The following is a 21,482-nucleotide window of genomic DNA, read 5'->3' on the forward strand; positions in this document are numbered from 1 at the left end:
TGTTAATTCCCATTTTGGCCACTAGGTGGAAGGTGTAGATAGCTTGTCGAGGTACTGCTGACATCTACCAGATTCCCGTGACGCTACGTAGATGTCTCCTTTCCAGTGATGAGAGAGGAAAGCAGATTCGTCACGAGTCAAGATATTATTGCCCAGATTGCGATGTTGCACTCTGTGTTAGCCCATGCTTTTGGGTTTATCACACTGTGGGTAACATTTGATCATTTGATGTGAGACAGTATGTGTGATAGTCTGTAAACTTGGACAACATTAAAATGTGAAGACATTTTATTTTCGACAATTTATATGCTATTTTCAAACATTTGTAGTACTTTCCATATATGTACGAGTTAACTCGGGTTAATAATTATGGAGGTTTTTGAATAGTTTTGTGACTTTATTTGACCCCAAAAATAGAATTTTGTTACTGTTCCTTAATTGCCGATATCGGTACATTACAAACACACAATAAAAAAAATGTGTAAAATATGGACCATTTTTGGGAAAATAATGTGTCAGGCAAGTGGTTAATTGAGCATACAAAAAGATAAACAAATTGTAAGAGTAAAGGAAAAAATAAAGTACGGACTGATTAATCAGTACTCTATCGGAATCGGCCGATATAAGCATATCGGTGCATCGGTAAAGTTACAGATTAGTTTACCGATCCGATATATCGATAAATATCTTATAATTAAAAATGGCAAAATTCTGCCATTTTGTTGTAATTTTTATGGACAATCTTGATGCCCTACTTTCTAAAAAAGCAAATGTGTAAATATTCAACTTCTTTTGCACTGCAGTAACCTCGAAACACACATTTGTTAAGGAGATCAAGGAACATTTCATGTTCTTCAAGTACCATATCTAATTTTATATCGGATCGGTAGAATATTGGTTCCAGCCAAAATTTCATATCGGCCCATCCCTAAAATAAAGTAAAACAAGTAATGTGAAATATTAATACATGCATGTTTTATGAAGAATACGAGCCTGGGACCTTGCATTGTGCTAGCCACTCTGCCAGAGTGCCCAGCAAAAATCCATTTACAAAACACAAGTCAATTTTAATTTATTTCAACTCAGTGGCGGCGATTGATTTCCAGAAATGGGGGGGGGGGGGCAAGGAGCCAAAACTGGGGGAGGGGGGCATTGTGCGGGGGAAAAAGTGGGGGGTAACTGCCCCTCGCCTCCCCTAATCGCCACCAGTTTCGATTTATCGTTTCCGCTTAACACCTCCCAATACCGCCAATAACCTCAAAACAAGGAAAAATTACTAAGGTAAACAAAGTATTTGGTCAGTCAAGTCAATTTTTAACCTTTTTACTAGTTTACACCACTCCCCTGACTTTGGCATTCCCTATCGTATTTGGCTAAAGCAAATTATTGTGGTAAAAACTGATTTGATGACAATTGTTTTTAAGGAATTCATTCAGTCGTACTTGATGTACCAGCAATTGTGTGTACAACAATAACTGTAAAAACTAGCAATGTACATCACAGACAATTTGTTAACATATAATTTATTTTCTGTTCATTCAGTTGAAGTCACAAAATTTACTGTAAGAAATAAATAATACATCAACACTGTACACGTAGAATACACATAATTCTCTATGTATAAATCACACACAATAACAAAATCCATAGGGCACAGCCACCAACTATATACATACAAAGTATGTACATGTATCACATTGTGTTCTCTGCATGGAAGTCCTAACTGAGCTCAAACCCAGCTCCAGCCTGGATCCCATACAGCAGTTTGTTTCGTAATGTGACTTCGTCTGGAAATTCTGGAAGCTTCAACAAATTCATGCAGGTACTGGCTGTTGGCAATCTGTCACTTGGTCCAGCATGCTGCACACAAAAAGGTGGATCCAATTCCTGAAATTCATGGATTCAAGGGGTTAAAAGAGTCCTATACACTGTCCCAAGAGTCTATGGAGCAAGTGAAAGAAGACCAGGAGTCTGTGCAAGTAGTGACTCAAGAGGGCTCGACCAATGAACACATGAGGGGAACAAAGGGATTGAATGAAGAGGCAATGTAGCTGCAGCAGCATGCACTGCTTTGCTCTACACACTCACTTTCTCCCCTTCTCTACTGTTATGCACGGCATCACTCTACAGACTCCTAGGGCAGACTGTACATTTTGATGAAACATGCATATACAGACTTTCTAGTGAAGTGCACCTCAAGATACAAAAATTGGGAGTGGGGCAAGGGATAGGTGAAAGAAATTGACATAACAACAACATTACAGAAATTGAAGTAATAACTTCGAATTTACACAAGCCATCACTATAAATATAATACATCACATACTTGTACTGTAGCATTCAATGCCAAAAATATTGTCCACCCAGTTCCACATTCAAACCCTGGCGAAGTGTTTCCTACTAACTTCCAAATCCAAGGTTAATATTAGGGTTCATAATTCTGAGCAATAAAATCTTCCTATCAAAATATAGGCAACTACACATAAAGAACTGATATTTGATTTCTTTTTTGCAATTGTATTCTTTCCTGGACTTTATTTTAAATTAATGAATTTTTTATACGTGTATTTCTTTTCAAGAACCGGTGAACTCCAAAAAGCAGTGGACATTTTCATGTCTGCATGCTGTTGTTGATTTGTTGTTTTAAGTCCACTTTATGCACAGTAAGGCTAATCGGGACTGGACCTACAGTTTAAAGTGGGATCCGAACCACTTGTGCCTCCACCGGGTATCGAACCCGGGACACCTTGATTACAAGGCAACAACGCTACCACTGGTCCATCGGGGAGGCCCAAATGTCTGCACGCATATGCATATCGGCCAATACCAGTGGTACTGGTTGAAATTTAATCCCTGATACATGCACATGCTTTTGTGGTATCCATGTGTTTCACAGAATCCACAAAAATGTCCATCTTTGCGGAGCTTAAATAGCCTGTAAATTATGCAAAATGCATAATTTTCATTTCTATTTTGTAATAGCATTGTCGAGAGAAATGCATTTTTGTGGTGAACTGATTATCTTACATGAAATTATAAATAATTTTAAATTAAACTCTGATAACTTGATACGGTATAGTTCCAATAGAAAACACATGTTAAGATTTAAATATCTGCAATACATACATACATTGAAGACCATGGTCATTTTAAGAATACTGTACTTAAAAGAACTGTACTTATTTCTAATTACCTTGAATCCTAAAAGTGGTGGTCTTGAACAACTTGTTACAAACTTCAGTAGTTGTCGTTTCTGTAAATCAGTAAAGTTCTCTACTACTTTCCAGAATGCTCTAATAGTTGGATGTTCTGGAGCATATCCACCTGAATGAAATAGAAATAGAAACTAATTCTCAAATTGATGCTATTAGTGTAAACATTGTACTTTCAATGACTGATACACGTACACAATGTGTGTAAAATACACTGTGTCTGTAAAGTTAGGTGGGGTTTCAAAACTATTAATTCCATGAAACATGAAACGTAAACATTTGAAATACATGCAAAATGAAAGACAAACTCTTAAAGTTATTTTACATTTTACATGCTTAATGCAAATCAATGTGCCTTCCGTTAGTTGCCCTACACTCTACTTCTTCCCACACACGACGAAGCATATCAGTTTCTCTGATTTTCGCTTTCAAGTACTCAATATCATTGCCATGAACATGGTACACATTTTGCTTGATGCAGCCCAAGAAGTAAAAGTGCGAGATCTGGCGATCCTGGTCTCCATCCACCCCTTCAACATTGTGGAAATGTTGCTTCACTAGCACATCATGTGACTTACCGACCCAGCTTATTTGGGATTGACAGTAGAATTGCATATGCATGCTTCCGAAATGATTGGATGTTCTTCAATGCAGTGTAAATCTCATAGCATTATTATGTTTTGTTCGGATACTGTAGGAACTTCAAACCAGACTATATCTGCTACATTTAGACTTTTATTGTGAAGGTTTTTAGAATAGTTTTAACTTAACTGTGTGACAGTGATGAGATTGAATGTCAGTGAAATGGCAAAGCCAGATACAAGTGGCAGCAAGCTATAGAATGCAGTAAGATGTTGCAAGGAAGATTTCATCGAAATGGATGGTAAGATTATTCACTGTACTTTACCTTCAAAAAAAGGAAATTAAAAAGGACTATAGTTTATTTTTGCACTCCACTAAAAATATTATTTGAAATGAAAGCACAATGTGCTCGTATATAGCTACCATTCATATATAAAAAGAGACACATTAATATGAAATTTAATGTATACCTTTTTATAAATGAATGGTACATATTGCATTTTCATTTAAAATAATATTTTAGTGGAGTGCAAAAACAAAACTATAGTTCTTTTTTCCCCTTTTTATGGCAATAATTTCCCCCTTTAAAATCCGGTCTCTAATTATTACTATTATTTTCAATCACAAACAGCCCAACACATTGTATGATCGAATCCGGGGTGATGTCAAGGAGTGAGCTGGAATTGACCATGGTCCACTTAGAAAGGAAATCTACTGAATGGTAAGTTTCTAATTTGTAGAAAAACATAAGAATAACAGTACATAACAGACACCGTTTATAAAAGAAGTAGAGCAGTCCATGTATAAAAAGCACACAGAGTACTCTTACATGCAAAGATAAGCATATAAAGTATCAGTTTAACATTGGCATAACATTTTGCTGAGTGCACTAGAGGTGATCAAATTCAAGCCAATGCATTGCAGATTCAGCTCTATCTTCAACACATTCAAACAGAACTTTAATTTGCAGCCGGACATTAACCATGCTTCACACAAATCACTTCAACACTTAATAACAAAACCTGATTCCTCCAAAATTTTAAATTATATTTGTTTCGCATTTATTAGCACATACTTTGAAGAATAAACATTAAGTAAATATGCTGTTACCTGTATAATTCGTATGTTGTTTCAAATCTTCAACATCAACAGGTATTTCAGCACCAGAGATAAGAACTTGTATTTCCTTGTTATTGAACATTTGAAGCCATTCCATTGGTATGACATTAGCAAGGCCCTGAAAGAAAAAAGTATAAAACAAAAATGGCTACAATTTTTTTAGTAATACTGTATATTGCATATTATTTTTAAAAGTTTAAATTTTAACAGTAAAAATGTATTAAAACTCGTGCAAATATCATGTATTATTTTCTGTAATGAATTTATTTATGTAAGCTTTACAGTACTGTGTACACTTTGAGAATCAGTTGTTTTTTCATTGTTAGTTCATGCCTACGTTCCATGGAACAAGGGCAAACCCTTTTTTCTGAATAATGTTATTAATTCAAGCTGATGCTGAAGCTAACACTTTTATTGATTGCCATCTATGATGATACCAATACTTAAACACTGTGAATTCAAATGTATTCAGAATATTTATAAATGTTAATAAATGGCTGTGTTGTGTAAGGTGCAAGCTTTGGGTCTGGCTACTGGATGCTTGCAGGATCAAATCTCATTGGGGAAGTGTAACAATTTTTCCTGAGATTTCAGCATGTATATTGGGGAGCTACGAATGAGTGGCACTGATGGCACATGATACTTTCATGGAGTCTAAATATCCTGGAAATTATGCAAAATACATAATTTTCATTATTTTCACAACGTTGTGGAAAGGAATGGATTTTCTTATTTTGTTATTAAATAATTATCTCATGTGAAATTATGAAAATTTGAAAACAAAACTCTGGCAGACTGGCATGGGTAAAATGCATATAATAAAATTTATAAATATTCTGATCTAGTGTGAATTGTTACAATTGTGAAGTCCCAGTATCAGTATTGGTACTATTTGAAAGACTGAGCCCTAGTTTTAAGTGTCAATCACCAAATTACACCTACAGCTACATTTACCAAAAAGTAGCTTGCTATGCTACAACTGTTCGCTACTCTCTACTTTTCGCGCTGCTTCTGCATAAAAAATTTATAAACCACCGTATGGATATTCAACAGAAACCCCTAGTATGGTAGCTGTAATTGCTGGAAAATAGATAGCAGTGTTTTTTCAGTTACTTATTTTTACTATAGTGTTTGAGAATAACGTACCTATGTAAGCAGCATATTAATTCAAATTTGATGTATGTATGAGTATTGCAATTAGAGTGTTACCCAAATTAATGATTACAACCATACAGAAATAAAATTTGGTAGAATTATTACATTTATATATCAACATAATTTCCTTGAGAATAAATATTGAGTTGAGTCACATAGTGGTTCTGAACCAGTCTCGATTAGCTTATCTGTGCATAAAGTGGACTCAAAATAAAACTAGGAAAGATGCCTGGAGGAAGGGATCTTCCTGCTCCTCCATTCCCCATGCTGCTCATCGTCATTCATATTTCTTCCTCATTCTCACAATTAGTCAAAAGTGGCAGAAAGCGACTCTAGATAAGAGAATTACTAAATAAAACATTCATCTTCATTGTCATGATTAGCGAAAGTAACAGAAACAGAAATATTTTGAGGAAACTGATATGTAAATCAGAGTGTTCTAAACACATTGTAATTTGAAAATTTGTGAACAAATATTATGACAAAAATAATTGTAATTCCAGAAAGTGTATGTCTATCGTTCTTGTAACAATAATTTCTTGCTGATGAGATCCTATATCCTGACAAATGTCAATGCTGTTAACATACTGAGCCATTGATTGTTGGCACTATTGCCGTCATTCTAGTGGAAAATGTATCGCTCCCTTTTGCACTGCAAGTTGTCTTTTACCCAGTAATTAATAACATTTTGCTGCCTCTTACACTAGGGATGTCCACAGGATTCGTCCCAGGGGTGGCACAAAGGAGGCACAATTCTCCTCAAAATAATGATGTAGCTCAAAAAACGTAGCTGCTAGCCAGAATGTATTCATATATATCAGTTAGTATTCTGGAAATTAGAATGATTCAGATACTAATGAAATAAATTACACCGTTATCTATAATCTACGATTTTTATAATCTAGATTATCCATATTTCCATGTACAATAATAGACTTTGTCTTTATGAACCTCCTACAAAAGTAAGCGTTATTGTTGAATTCTTTTTGATGCTGTTGCCACATTCAAAATTTACCTCAAAATGCTTAGAAGAAATGTAGCTTCGCTACCGGTACAGCTACGCTTCAATTTTCTAAAAACACGAAGCTCAGATGTACATATTTTCAAAATGTAGCATGCCACTTCCGACCACTGCATTTGAACCATACTAAGCATACTCACATTAATCAAATCACAAAAGAAAATGAACTATATATCAAAAACAAATATCACCTCAAATACCAATACAAGTAAACATAATTAATTTAGAAATACTGCAATATGACACTGCATCAAGTTCATTACTTTACCTGCTTAAATGCATTACACTGCGCTCTTATTTGTCTATTCAGCTTGTAATCTGCAATTAAGTGTATGTACTCTATCCTGTTGCTCTCTGTTACACTTATGTTCGAACCACCAGGTTTTAGTTCTTCTACCTAAAAAATGAAATTTCACAGAACTTATTACTGGCATTGATTGCTGTAATTACAACAAAGTACATGCAAATTCTGTATTTTTTAAAAAAGTTTCAAAAAACAATGCTTACCAGAAAAGTAATGTAGGTTGCTTCTATGTACACTCAGAAGCAAGAAAAGAAAGAGACACCATGGTAAACAAAAACTATGGAAAAAATTAGTTACAGTGCAGAGAGTTTGAATATGATATGCAAATTAATATTTTCGGCTTTTAACGTCTGTACCCAATCGTACAAGACATCTGAGAAACATCTAAAAAAAATACAGGGCCATCTTTCCCTCCATCCATTCAACTCCGGACATAAAGAAGCATACTCCACTGTGCCCCTTCTCCTCCATAATGCATAGGACACGTGGTTCTGTGCAGGCCATTTTGCCTGTGGTCCACTATACAATAGCTTTTTCTTTTGTATTCAAATGCATTTTTTAATTGAATGCTAACTCTGAGCACTAAGCTACATCATTTTTTACAATACCTGTTGGTTGGAATATCATTAAGTATTTTAATTCAAATAGAATTAGGACAACCAGGAAGTCTAATTGGAGATGACCACATTTATAACGTAATTGTAACCGCACTCCATAAAGTGTAATCAAAATTGCATTCATAACATCCATTAAAAATGCATTTTTCTTCTTCTATTTACTTCAATTGTACTGTTGAATTTTTTGTTAAAAATAGGTAAGCATTTACAAAATCTAATCTGCATGTGCATCCTGCGATTATATATAACAATTTTAGAAATAATGAGTCCCATGCCATGAAGGCGTATAGGTGGTGTGGGGGTAACGCCCCGCACTTTCTTCATCCGGTCGTGAGTTGGGGTGATGTGATCAGCATCAAGCCCCTGACTGCCTTTACCCCACAGGGTTTCCCCAGGTACCCATGTCATTCGACACTGGGTGGACACCGGGGCCGCTTCCAACGTTAGAAAAGTTCCGAGATTTGAACAGGCCGGGGATCGAACTCGGGACCTTTAGCATGGTAGTCAGATGCGTTACCGACTGAGCCACCAAGCGAGAAGAAAAAAATGCAAATAAACCATGACAAACCTTCTGAAACCTTCTGAAAATATCGCCAATTTGCAAAACTGCACAAGAATTTGCCCCTACACTCAATTTCATTTCAAAATAATTTCTCACTTTGATTTAATATATAGATTTTAATTCTGTAATGCCTAATGTTATGCTTACCCTTGTTTCACCAAGTTCGTCATTTACTACTGTGAAGTCTAGCCCAAGGTCAGAAACATCGCCATCATAACTTTTCAAATATAGCAAATTACGATACATGACTGGATCCAAAGATGCTAGGTGGTGTACATCTACATCGGAATGTCTTCCAACTATCTTTGACAAGAAGAATTCTGCAAATGGTAGTTCCACCAGCAAGTTTTCATACATAGCCTGTAACATCAAATATATTGGTCGTAGAAAGCAATTAATTATAATAAACATCAAGCCTTAATAATTATATTAAGATTAACATAACAACTCATGCCCATACAACACAATGTGTGTAATGCATATGAAAATTGCAATATTCCTGAAATATGATAGAGATAATGTGTGTGTGTGTGTGTCCTAATCTTGGAGTATGCACTCTTTTAAATCTGTAGTTATTTGAGTGTGGAAATGCTTTGTAAATAACCCAGGTATGATACCCAGTGAAGGCACATAGTGGTTTGGATTCCAGTTTGAAGTATAGGTCCGGTCACAATTAGCATAAAATGTACTTCAAAATTCAACCTCAAACTCAAGACACTGGGCAGATTTCTCACAATCCCCTGATTATTATTAAGCAGTCATTATAGTTACCTGTTACAAAAATTCACGTGATCTATATTACATCACATGAGCTCTCATGTAGCCAAATGGTCATTTCAGGGTCATTTCAAGGTGGGAACCACAAAATTTGGGTGTTGATTGTCATCATGGGGCCTAATGGCAAGAAGATGCAACTGCAGTCTAGAAAATCAAATGACAGTGGCTATGATACTTGAATCACTAACCACACACCTAACCAATGACAAGCTATTTGTTAGGCCCTGGTCCCTCAAATTTCTGTTAGGCCATGCTTTTTAGTTCATCACATCAGAGAATTATCAAACTTTCCTTAAAAACAGATATAATTAATTACCTGTGCCATACTGAAGGAAAACATAGTAAGGAAACAGCTTTCCAACAAACTGTTTACATAAGTACCAAATAATTAGGCCAACTTCATGGGGGGGAAAAAGTGCTGAACAATGCACAATTGTTAATTACTTAGGTCTCATCCCTTGGCATACTTATATTATATATATTTATGTATATGCATATAGAAAAAAGGTCTTGACTGGCAATCTCCATTACCAATATGTCACTAGCATCTCAAATACAGCAGGAAAGGAAGGAATGAAATCACATAAATTTCTTTGCATGTTAGAAACTACTTCTACTGAAATGTGTATCCACCGTGGCCACTAGGGCCATGTTAAATTCAAGTATAATTCCCAGTTTTCAATGTGAACTTTCCAAAAATTCAAGGGAACACCCAGGCCAAGATTCGAACCTGGGACCCCTGGCATCGAAGCATGCAGTGCTAACCACTCAACCACAGTTATTGGCCCATGATCTCTTGGTTACAAGATGGTGGCACTACACACTATGCCATCGGTGAGGTTAAGTTTTGATTTATTTATAGGCATATTGGATGTCAGAAACCAGTTCTACTTCCCAATATGCCATGATTAGAGGCACATATTTTTGGTAAATAAAAAGCAGAATTTCGGTAAAAAACAGAGTCAATTTCGGGTTCAAAAGCTGTTATAGCGGTGAAAAAGCGACATATAAAATGACATTTTGGTTTTAAAAATGTGAATGTAATACTAAATTTGATTTTAAAACTGCACTATTACATAAAATAAACACAACCATTCTAATAGCACATTAAATCATTACCAGAATATTAAGTATATTCCTGTATAAAGGGGTCCATTTTTGCTTCTTAAATATTTACAGCAGAATTAATCAATTTTCCGTGAATTGCATAACTCACAGGATACTTCAGACTTCAGAAAGTGTCGCGTCGGTATATAAATGGTAAATTTTGTGTTTAACAGTCTATTTCGCATTTTGCAGTTCATTTCGCATCATTTCGTGACAAAACAGGGTAGGAAAATGCACCTCACACCTTTCAGAAACATGAAAAATTAATATTACAATGTGTTATTTCACATTTCGTCAAAAATGAAATATGCCCCGGAAGGGGCGGCACACATCTCATTTTTCTTTAGAAGTGATGGGTCAGCACCATGCTCTGGCCATCTTTACACCCTGGTACCAATGCATTTGAGGCTGGGTGAACCCCAGACCGCTTCATGTAGGGACAAGGCCAGAAAAATACTGACCTTAGATCACACACCCTGGGAAACAAACCCAGGACTCCCACGTGGCAGTCAGACAACTTACTGACTACATACCAATAAAGGTACAGATTAATTTGTCCCATCCATACAATATAATGTAAAAATTTTCACAGCAAACAAACAAAAAAAAAATTCCAACTTACCTTCCCCAACATTCGTCCAATGAAGTAGTAATGCTTTGGGAAGTCTTCTACTAAAAGATGAACATTTGGACTTGGGTATAGCATATTATCCTTGGTTAATCTAAAGAAACCTCTATTAGGATCGAAAGAAGTTTTGAGCAATTCTGATAAAAATTCTCGGAATATTCCTCCACCATCCACACCAGCTTCATCCATGCCAACAACATTTACTAGCTGTACACGCATCTTAAGTCGAAGTTCAGGCTCTGAAACACATCAAATGGTTAAATTAACATTTGTTTGTTTTTCTAAAATAGAAAGTTTCAGTTAAAATTTAATCGCCCTAACAAAACATACTTTTTGGAGTTTGGATATTTTGCAGGATACAGAAAATTCTATGTGGTTGGCAGATTTTGCCAAGTCTAAATATCCTGTACAGTGACATCAAATTTTAAAAATCAAGTGTTTATCTCCTATCAGATGTTACATTTCATGTGGTATATTAGTATGAACAGGCGCGTGTGTGTGTGTTGAGTGAAGTTCAATGGAAGTGTTAACTGTGATACTCCCACAAGCAAAGCCCAAAAACTGAGGTAGAGCACAAAAATTATCACACAGAGTGATGTCAATACTAAGAAAATGAAATAATGTATTAAAATATATATTTTTTGAAAATCTTGAAACGATTATTAGGTTCTCTTGAAATAGCTTAGATTAAAATGCCTTGTGATGATATAACTCACACCTAGCCTAACTGAGAAACAGCCTTTCCAAGTACCTACATATTGAAATACTGTAAATCTTGTTCCATGTGACTCAAAAAAAAATCAAATATTCAAAATTTACAAAGTAAGCTTTCACGAGCCACAAATTTGTTTATTGGTTTTGGTTCAATTTTGAAACAAAACAATGAACAAATGATTGAAATAGTCTTTACACAGCTATCTTGAATCTAGAATTTTAAAGACTACACAACAAAACAAAACCTAAAAAAAAATGGTATTACTGTAAAGAAAAAAAGAATTGAATTACTGTAACAACAACAAAAAAAAATAATTAAAGTATGAGAAAATGTAAAAGTGTCCTCTTCTATTGAAATTACACTTTCTCCATAATGAGATAATTTCTAGGCTGTTCGGGAAAAAAAGATTTAAGTTAAAAAAATATGCAATTTTACAGCAGATAGCTACAAGGGTTGCTCCGAAAGTAATACCTCCAAATTTTTTTTCATTGCATGTGACAGTGTAGGTGGTTGTTGGTGATACAGTAGTGGAGGCTGAATCATCCTGAAAATATACCTGCTATTTCGTTGCTGTGCGACAGATGGCGGCAGAGAGGCATCCCAAAAATGTGAGGTCTGACTTGGATGTCCATTTGAAGCAACGATGTGTGATTCAATTCCTTCACGTGGAAAAAAGTTGCACCAATTGAAATCTATCGATGCTTGCTGCAGTTTTATAAAGACCAGACAGTGGACATTAGCACAATGAGGCGGTGGGTGGTACGTTTCAGCAGTGGGGAAAGTGGAGTGAAAAACATATCACGTTCTGGACGGCCATGCATAGCTGTTACACCAGAAAATGACATGCGTCTTGATGAGCTTATCCTTTCGAATGGCCGAATAATGACCAGGGAACTGTGCATAGAGCTGAATATTGGCTTCAATGCATTGGAAACCTTGTTAAGGAAACTGGAATATCGCAAATTTTGTGCATGGTGGGTGCCACGAATGCTTACACAGGACCAGAAAGAGTTCCGTGTTGACGTTTGTCGGGACCCGTTGAACCGATATGAGGACTGTCCTTCCACATCCACCATACAGTCCTCATATAGTCAGATTTCCATCTTTTCAGGCCAATGAAAGATGTATTGCTTAGGCAACATTTCCCAACAGATGATGCCGTCATCATAGCTGCGAAACAGTGGACTTAATCAGTTGGTAGTGATTTTTACAAGCGTGGTATACAGGCTTGTTCATCACTGGCAAAAATGTGTAGAGAAAGGTGGTGATTACACAGAAAAATAATGTCTTGCAGCTGAAACTGTGCTTTATTTAATTGTATCTGCTATGGTGTGTCCAAAAAAAAATTGGAGGCATTACTTTCGGAGCAACCCTCGTATCTACACCGATGATGCTATGAAATTAGCGAAAATTTTGAATTTTTCTACTGTCCGGTGAGTGTTTCCTTTTACCTTCTTTGATATATATATATGTATGTTTGGCTAATCATTATTTAGAATCATTACACATGTTCAATATAAAATTATACTTTGAATATTTTCTTCAATTCATTCGGTGTGACTTAAATGAAAGCAAAAGAGAATCACAGTTTGTGACTTAAGTGCTTTTCTGAACACCCTAGATTTGATCCTCTTGGTATGACAGAACGTAATACGTGCACTGGGATTGGAATTCTTCATAATTATTTTGGTGAGAATTACCACTCTCTTATTAAAAAAAAACAAAAACATCATGATCGGTTTCAGTATCATCTTTGCTTAACTTCTTCACTACTTAATATCTCTCCCGACTAGTGAATCACTGCCTAGGGCTAAAATTACTTACTTCAAGAATTATGCTTTCCAAAAGAATATAAATCTTGAAATAAAGAACAATAAAAAAAATAGTAGGTTACCATTTTCTGGTGACAGTTTTTCGTATGCATCTTCATATAAGTAGTTTCGACGAATAACAACTTGTATAAAAGGTCCTTGTAAAAAGTGACTACGTTCACCCTGATGCTCCATTTTATCTTTCATCACTAAATTTTGAAACACAAGCACTCTTTCTTGAAAACCTACAAGAAATGGAAGCTCACGCAAAATGGTCATGGTTCTAACTTCCTTTGTTGATAAAGGTGGGCCTTCCTCTGTAAAGAAGAAAATAACTTTTAGTAATTCAGGATCAATGAAGATTGGAAAGTTTGGACCAACACTTCTTACCATAGTTGAATAAGTGTACAATCAGTGCATAAACACACACAAATTTTATTCCTGAATTCAACTTACTTGTGTAAGTTCTCAATTGAATGAACATGTAATATTCTTTCTTTAATTCATTCCATTTGGCCGCGGTGGCTCAGTCGGTAACGCGTCTGACTACCATGCTCAAGGTCCCGGGTTCGATCCCCGGCCGGTTCAAATCCGGGAACTTTTCTAACGGTGAAAGCGGCCCCGGCGCCCACCCAGCGTCGAATAACATGGGTACCTGGGGGAAACCCTGGGGGGTAAAGGCGGTTAGGGGCGTCATGCTGATCACATCACCCCCACTCACGACCGGATCAAGAAAGTGTGGGGCGTTACCCCCACACCCCCTATACACCTTCATGGCGTGGTGCTATGCACAGGGGAACACTTTACCTTTTTTTACTTTACCTTTTTTATTCCATTCTGAGCTTTATGGTTATTGTTAAAGCTGGAATTTGCTTTCGTAAGTATCTACTGTTTGTATCTTTGCATCAACCAGGTGGTATCCTATTGTGGTAGCACTAGCAGAAACAATTCCACACTGGTAAAACAGTGACAGTGAAAAATCAGACGAAGCCAGGCTGACTCAATGGCATGGTATGCCAGAAACCTGGATTTGAGTCCTGGGCAAGCCTACATTTTTCATTGAACTTTCTACATAAAATTAGGTATGATCTGTAACTCTACCATTCACGGTTTTTGCAATATCAAACTTTATTTAAAATAGTACAGAATTTCAAATTTGCTGCTGAAAACATGCTGTGCAAATACCAGGAAAACAGACTGTGTATCCAAGGATTCATGAAAAAGTAACTTGGCAGGCCTTGCCCCTTACAGAAAATTCAGTACATTTTAAAATTACACAAAACAAGTAAAAATACACTACAAATGGCACCTTACTGTACTTACTAATTCCCTTTCACTGTTCATTCAGATATATTAGGGTGGATCAAATGAAAATGGAACAGTGGATGTATTGGGTTATATTTATGTATGTGTGTGTGGCGACAGCCCTGTGTAGAGGTAGAGCGGGAGGTAAGGACAGAAACCCCTACTACACAATGGACTCACCCTAGATAGTCTCACATGAGCACGTGATATGCGTAGGCGGTCGGGCAGCACTATAGTTCGAGCAGCAAACAACGCCAAACTGCCCAGCTTGTTGTCCTCTGGAGTGGTTTTGCTGCATGACAACATGTGGCCCCATACATCAGCTGTTACAAAAAACACGTTGGCGACGTTTGGATGAACAGTGTTGGAACACCCACCATATAGCCCTGATCTACTATCGCCATGCAACTTCCATATCTTTGGTCTGTTGAAAAAGGCACTGCAGGGTCGGCGCTTCCACTTGAACAATGAAGTCATTAACAATGTTCGCATCTGTTTCCATTCTCAGCCAAAGGAGTTCTACGAGCAGGGTATTCACCGCTTGGTGAAACAGTGGGATAAGTGCTTGTGTAACTTTGGAGATTATGTTACAAATAAACCTTGTTGATTTCATTCTGTGGCCCCTCTTTCATTTTCATTTGATCCACCCTCATACAATACTTGAGAATACCCAATTATACAACTAAATTATTATAAACAATTCATTTCTTTAAAATTAAGTTGTCAATGGGTGTGACATTTTGTTTGTAGAAAATGTTACAGCCTTATACAAATACAACTTAAAAACATGTTCATGCAAAGAAGTAAAATAACTAGTTGAGCCAATACCGAATACCAGTGGTGTTGTTATCGATGCATCAGTTGGAGTTTAATCACCTTTACATTCCCAGCTTCAGTATCAGTAAGAGTATCGGTTTGAAGCAAAAAATCGGTATCAGTAAGTGTATCGATCGGTTCATAGCAAAACATCGGTTCAAAGCAAAAAATTGGTATCAGTAAGAGTATCTATTGGTTCAAAGCAAAACATCAGTATCAGTAAGAGTATCAATTAGTTCAAAGCAAAAAATTGGTATCAGTAAGAGTATTGGTTCAAAGCAAAAAAATAATTCAGTATCAGTAAGAGTATCAATCAGTTCAATGCAAAAAAAAAACGGTTATCAGTAAGAGTATCAATCAGTTTGAAAGCAAAAAATTTGGTATCCGTAAGAGTATTAATCAGTTCAAAGCAAAAAAAAATTGTATCAGTAAGAGTATCAATCAGTTCAAAGCAAAAACACTTGGTATCAGTAAGAGTATCAGTTCAAAGCCAAAAAATCGATATCATTAAGAGTATTGGTTGAAAACAAAATTGGTATCAGTAAGATATTCACAACCACCCCAGCAATAGTCAATACCTCTGGTCCTGCAGCATATACAAAGTAGAAATGGACATTTACCTAATTCCTCCCGTGTAAAAGCTCGCAATCCTTGGAATGGTCTGTACGTTCGCAGTCTGTTTCTTCGAAGGTTGAAATCTGACGGTTTGTCTAGTGGAATTATAACTTGCTTTGAAATCCAATGATCTTCTGGGCAGAAGGGACGTCTTATGTCTCTTGAATGTAACTGCCTTACTAAACCAACCGTAACCTATTAATAAATAAATTTTAAAAAATACATATAATGCAAATTTCAACACATGTGTATGGAATAACCTTCTCTAACTTTTATTACCTACAGATACTACTGAAAATTGGGTACATTCTTTGAAGGAATGTGAGAGATTAAGTGGTGTTTTGTTGGTATCAGCAGATATAGACATACCAACGTCATTACTTGTCGACAATTTTACCAATGGTAATTCTATAAATAGCCTGTAATTCAGACTAAAATTCTGTCATGTTATTGTTTTTAGGTGCATCAAGACATATTGTTTGCTTGAGTTTGTTTTTAAGACTACTTTATGCACAGAAAGGCTAATCGGAACTGGAACTCCAGTTCAATGTGGAATCTAAACCACTATGTGCCTAAATTGGATATTGAACCAGAACCCCTTGATTATATGGTGACAACATTACCACTATGCCCTTAGGAAGGTCCACATAAAGATGTAATTTACGTACCCTGTATGTAGTCCTCATGATACACACGACTAAGATTTTCATGAAAGATTGGCAATTTCATATTGGTTACCAGCATTGCTAACATTATATTGGTACTTTGCCAATATTGGGAAAAAATTTAAGAGTATCAATCCATACTTTGTTACTTATTAATAGGTTATAATGAAGTTTGGATAGGAAAGTTCTGAATATCTTTCGTGATTGCGTGTATGTGTGACGCATTCAATTATCCTTTGGCAAGTCACAGATCCACTGTGAGAAAACAACTCACGCTGATGCATTGTGCGATCATGTTCAAGAGAATCCCCTGCCACAACCTGCAGCCAAAATGCAAGATCATCACTCATCATGAGATTTGGCCAAGAACAGAGATTTAGTTCCAAGTGATGTAGATGACAGGACAACCTCACACAAATTATCACAAATAGTACCATTCTAAGATGAGGAAATGCAAAACCTGGTGCCCCTCAGTTGAAGGAAACTACTTTGAATAGCAGGTAATTCAAGGTATGTAGAATCCAGCAGCAATCAAACAGTTTGACAATTAGTTTTTGTTTGTTTTTTACAGCCAATTCAAACTTACTTCTGGATATATATATAAGAAACAAACAGTGAACTTCAGTTTAAATACAACATTTTTGTCATATCTTACAGTCCTTCCATAAATAAAAAGAGGAAGCAATATAGCACTAAAGAACTAGTTGCTTTGTTGATACTGTGAACAGAAATATATTTTGTCTTGTATGCATGTATTGGTTGCATTGCAGAATTATTTCTCGTGTAGTTTATGGATGTTACAAGCACATAACACAATTTTTGATGTAACACTTTGAGAGTACCCATGTTATTTCTATCAGACATTTATTTTTAGTTGATTAATCAAACTAAGAATAAATGTTTGATGAGGGAAGCTCGTGTTCTTCTGAAACATTACATCAAAAGTTGTGTCCATGTGCTTTTAAGAACCATAAACTACAAGAAACGTGAACAGAAATGCAATCAGCATTAAAATCCTGTCACATATTCTCATAAAAAGCAGTCAAAGCATCTTGAAAAATAAGCAGCAGGAGGATCTTACCTTAAACAAATGAGACCACATCTGTGTGTCCTCAGTACTAGGAGATGGCTTCCCTCTCCCATGCACAGCAGTGTGGTAATCGTCCCTTACGCTTGGTCGTGAATCAGGAAAAGCTAATTCGACAAGGCCTAGGCATACTTCTTTCAGTGTAAGACTTAGAGGTATTAGCTCTGATAATTGGAATGGCATGGTTTGTAGGGTTCCCCCTGCAGAAATTAAAGACACCATTTTGATTGCATCCATTCACAGTGATTAATGCTTTAAATTGTAGTATCATAAGTTGGAAGTATATTTAACTAGAACCATGCCCACACAATGATACACCTAGTCATCTTCATAATTTAGCCATTTTAATGAGATTTTCCGACTACAAGAGCAAGAAAGCTATTTCTTGAAATACCGTTTCATGGCTAAATTTATACTCTTATATTTTATAAGTTAATAATTCACTGCGAATGTCACAATTTACTCTGGAGATATAAACAAAATGTAGGAAGAGGTCATTCATGCATAATGACAATTAAACATGAGTTACACTAAAGTTCTAACTCAATTTGAGTTAGACTAAAGTTTCAACACTTATCTTATCTGCAGTCCATGGAAAGGAAGTAACCAATTGAAAGGTTAAAAAGAGCTACTGAAAAGAAAAGTTTAATACTTGAATGACTCTCCCAGGTGGGTTAAAAAATTTGGACTATGGATGACACATGGGACTTCTGGTCTTAAATCATTTTTACATTAACAACAAATGACATAAAGTACCATTACATATAAGAGCTGTTCACGAGTCAAACTTGATAACCCACAATAGTATGAGACCGAGAAAAACAAAAGTGCAAGCTCGTCCATTGCATTGTATTACCCAGACGTTCCTGGGTGTTTTTGCCAATTGCTGGCTAGTGAATAGATCTTATTCACTAATGTGTAAGCAACAGGAGACTGTGCAGTCAATGTTATCTTAAATTTGAATGGAGTGTGGGTTATCAAGTTTTACTCCCGAGCTCTCACATAATAGTACATCGTGCCACATTAAACTAGGATGACATACTTATTTCAATGCCCCTTTTCCTCCTACTAGGATTTCTATGGAAAGCAAATATTCATCCTGCAGTAGAATTCAATCCCATAAAGTTGACACATGAATCTTCTACATTTTTTTACTGATATTAATAGCAACTAGGCTATTTACATCAACATGACAAACCAAGGATTAAAAACCAAATTGCTCAACACGTCATGTGGATTAAAACAGCTCTACTTTTAATAAACATAAGATGGGAAAAAATACTTTATCAATAATAAAATACAAATATCACCATCATCTGAGAACTATAGTAACAGTTATGGGTAATAAATAAGCTATAGTAGAAGTAAGGAGAAAACATGACAGGAAATCACATAGGTTACTGTCCAGATCATCGTTCAAGTCAAGTCACCACAGTTTCGTTAGCTATAATGATGTGGCCGAGAGAAGGGGTTGGCATATCTCACATTACATTTATCAGTCTCAAATATTTAAAAATTGATAAAAATATTAGAGAAACACATATTTTCCAACATAATTAAAATGTGAAAACTTACCTGGTAAATTTTCATCTCCATAAAATTCAGCATCGTGGAGTGTAACAATAAGTAAGCTGAAGAGTGAACAAAATACGGCAAGTAATGGCACAATCCGGTCACTCTCCTCTGGTGTCATCTGTATTCCTCGAGAGATTACTTGCAGTAGAGGAGTTGAGCTTCCAAATAATGATGTCTGTGATATTGAGAGAATGGTTGTCCACAAGTGACGAAGAAAAGATGGCTTGAAAGCTAACATATACAGCAACCTGGGGGTGGAAAGAAAGACACTTTATCAAGTTGAATTTAAATAGGGTGGCTATTCTACGGTCAAGATAAAATTAATTCCAGGATTTCAATTTGAATTTTAGTAGAAAATCATGTTAAAAGTAACATTATTTAAATCTTAAAATTAAATGGCATAGCAATTTACATTAAACTGTTGGTAAAACTTTCTTGTATGTATTACAAATCACGTAAATAACTTATGTAAATGAAAAATTGCACTAATGAATTTGGTAATTGATTGATTTGGTTTATTTTACTTCACTTTTCTGCAGTTTTGGCTAATCGTGAAGATGAGGATGGGTAATGGAAGGTATGATTAAATCGATGAAGAGACACTCACCAAGAAAACCCAGTCCAGGACCACTGGCATCATAGCACCTTGTACTAACCAATCTGCCATGGAGTTCGGCTAATGAATTGTTAAGTTCAACAAATTGTTATTTATTAATTTGTTCATTTTAAGTGCAAAAGTACATTTTACATTAAAAATGGTCACAAATTTTAGCAAATGATGATTCACGAATGAATTTTTCCACATAACAAATTTGTTCTCTGTAAATAAATAATTCCAAAAGTTTCACTAATTTCTTAAAGGTTCACATAAACACAGCTTGCAAATTTTTAATAAAAATACAAGATTTACTTACATGTGCTTTAAAAGGTTCCTTTCTGAAACAGGCATTTCGAATTCGTTACCGGGTTCTTCTTATTAAATAAGATCACATTCAAAAGACCAAAACAATCATATGAATGGTTACAAGGACAAAAATCAATTCACTGAAGACTGCCTCATGGTCAACAGTTGTCTTGTCAAACCAGTCTCATGATTGTGACCTTATTGGATAACCCTGAAGAAGAACCTGGCAACAGATTTGAAATGCCACATTTAGAAAGGAACCTTTTAAACTACACATAAGTAAAACTTGTGTCTCAAACCATGGCCGTGCAGTCTACAGCATGATGCTTTGGGTTCCGGCTACGGGATGCATGCAAGTTTGAGTCTCCTGGGGCAAGTGTAAGAACTTTTCTCCTGAGATTTCGGCCTGTGTATCGGACTGGTGGCTGGCCACCCACCATTATAAGGAAATTGGGGAACTACAAATGAGTTGCGTAACCCAATCACGGATACCTACAATGACTGGAGGTTCGTCATGTTGACCACATGTCACCCTGTAACTGGTTGGATGGTCTCCCACCTCGACAGGTGGGTTTGAGGTCGTTAGTTAGTAAGTAGGCCCTGGCCCTATGAGCTGTTGCACCACGGGTTATTCTAATTTTATTTAATAATTTAAGTCTCACTAGATGCATGGGGTTAATATGGTATTTTGGTCAACAGCTGCTGTTAATTACCATCATTTGGTAACAGTACTGTAGTCTAATCTCCTATTTGTTGTAACCAGGAACATACAAACAAAGTAACATTCTTACTTCCTAGGTAGAAATAAAAGCAAAATAACCATGTTCAAGATATATCAGAATATTTATGAATGTATAGATGCCACAGGATTTGTGTTACTAGTTACTGCACGTGAGGAAAAGTCA

At 36.0% G+C, this 21,482-nt stretch overlaps 1 protein-coding gene across 1 annotated transcript in view; it reads right to left on the reverse strand.

Moving 5' to 3' along the window:
* Nucleotides 1-1,513: 1,513 nt before the first annotated feature.
* LOC145995940 (ubiquitin-protein ligase E3C) overlaps nt 1,514-21,482 on the reverse strand; it is a 42,086-nt gene continuing 22,117 nt past the window's right edge. Inside the window, exons 9-18 of the mRNA XM_083132034.1 lie at nt 19,674-19,921; nt 18,093-18,298; nt 16,352-16,541; nt 13,694-13,927; nt 11,079-11,323; nt 8,720-8,932; nt 7,358-7,486; nt 4,905-5,031; nt 3,194-3,324; nt 1,514-1,887 (exon numbers count right to left, since the gene is read on the reverse strand). Of these exons, the coding sequence (XP_082988160.1) occupies nt 1,720-1,887; nt 3,194-3,324; nt 4,905-5,031; nt 7,358-7,486; nt 8,720-8,932; nt 11,079-11,323; nt 13,694-13,927; nt 16,352-16,541; nt 18,093-18,298; nt 19,674-19,921 (1,891 nt within the window). The 3' untranslated portion in view covers nt 1,514-1,719. The remainder of the gene's footprint in view (nt 1,888-3,193; nt 3,325-4,904; nt 5,032-7,357; nt 7,487-8,719; nt 8,933-11,078; nt 11,324-13,693; nt 13,928-16,351; nt 16,542-18,092; nt 18,299-19,673; nt 19,922-21,482) is intronic.

This window comes from Lepisma saccharinum, chromosome 1 (genome assembly GCF_977018435.1).
Source record: "Lepisma saccharinum chromosome 1, izLepSacc3.1, whole genome shotgun sequence".
In the NCBI taxonomy this organism is placed as follows: Eukaryota; Metazoa; Arthropoda; class Insecta; order Zygentoma; family Lepismatidae; genus Lepisma; species Lepisma saccharinum.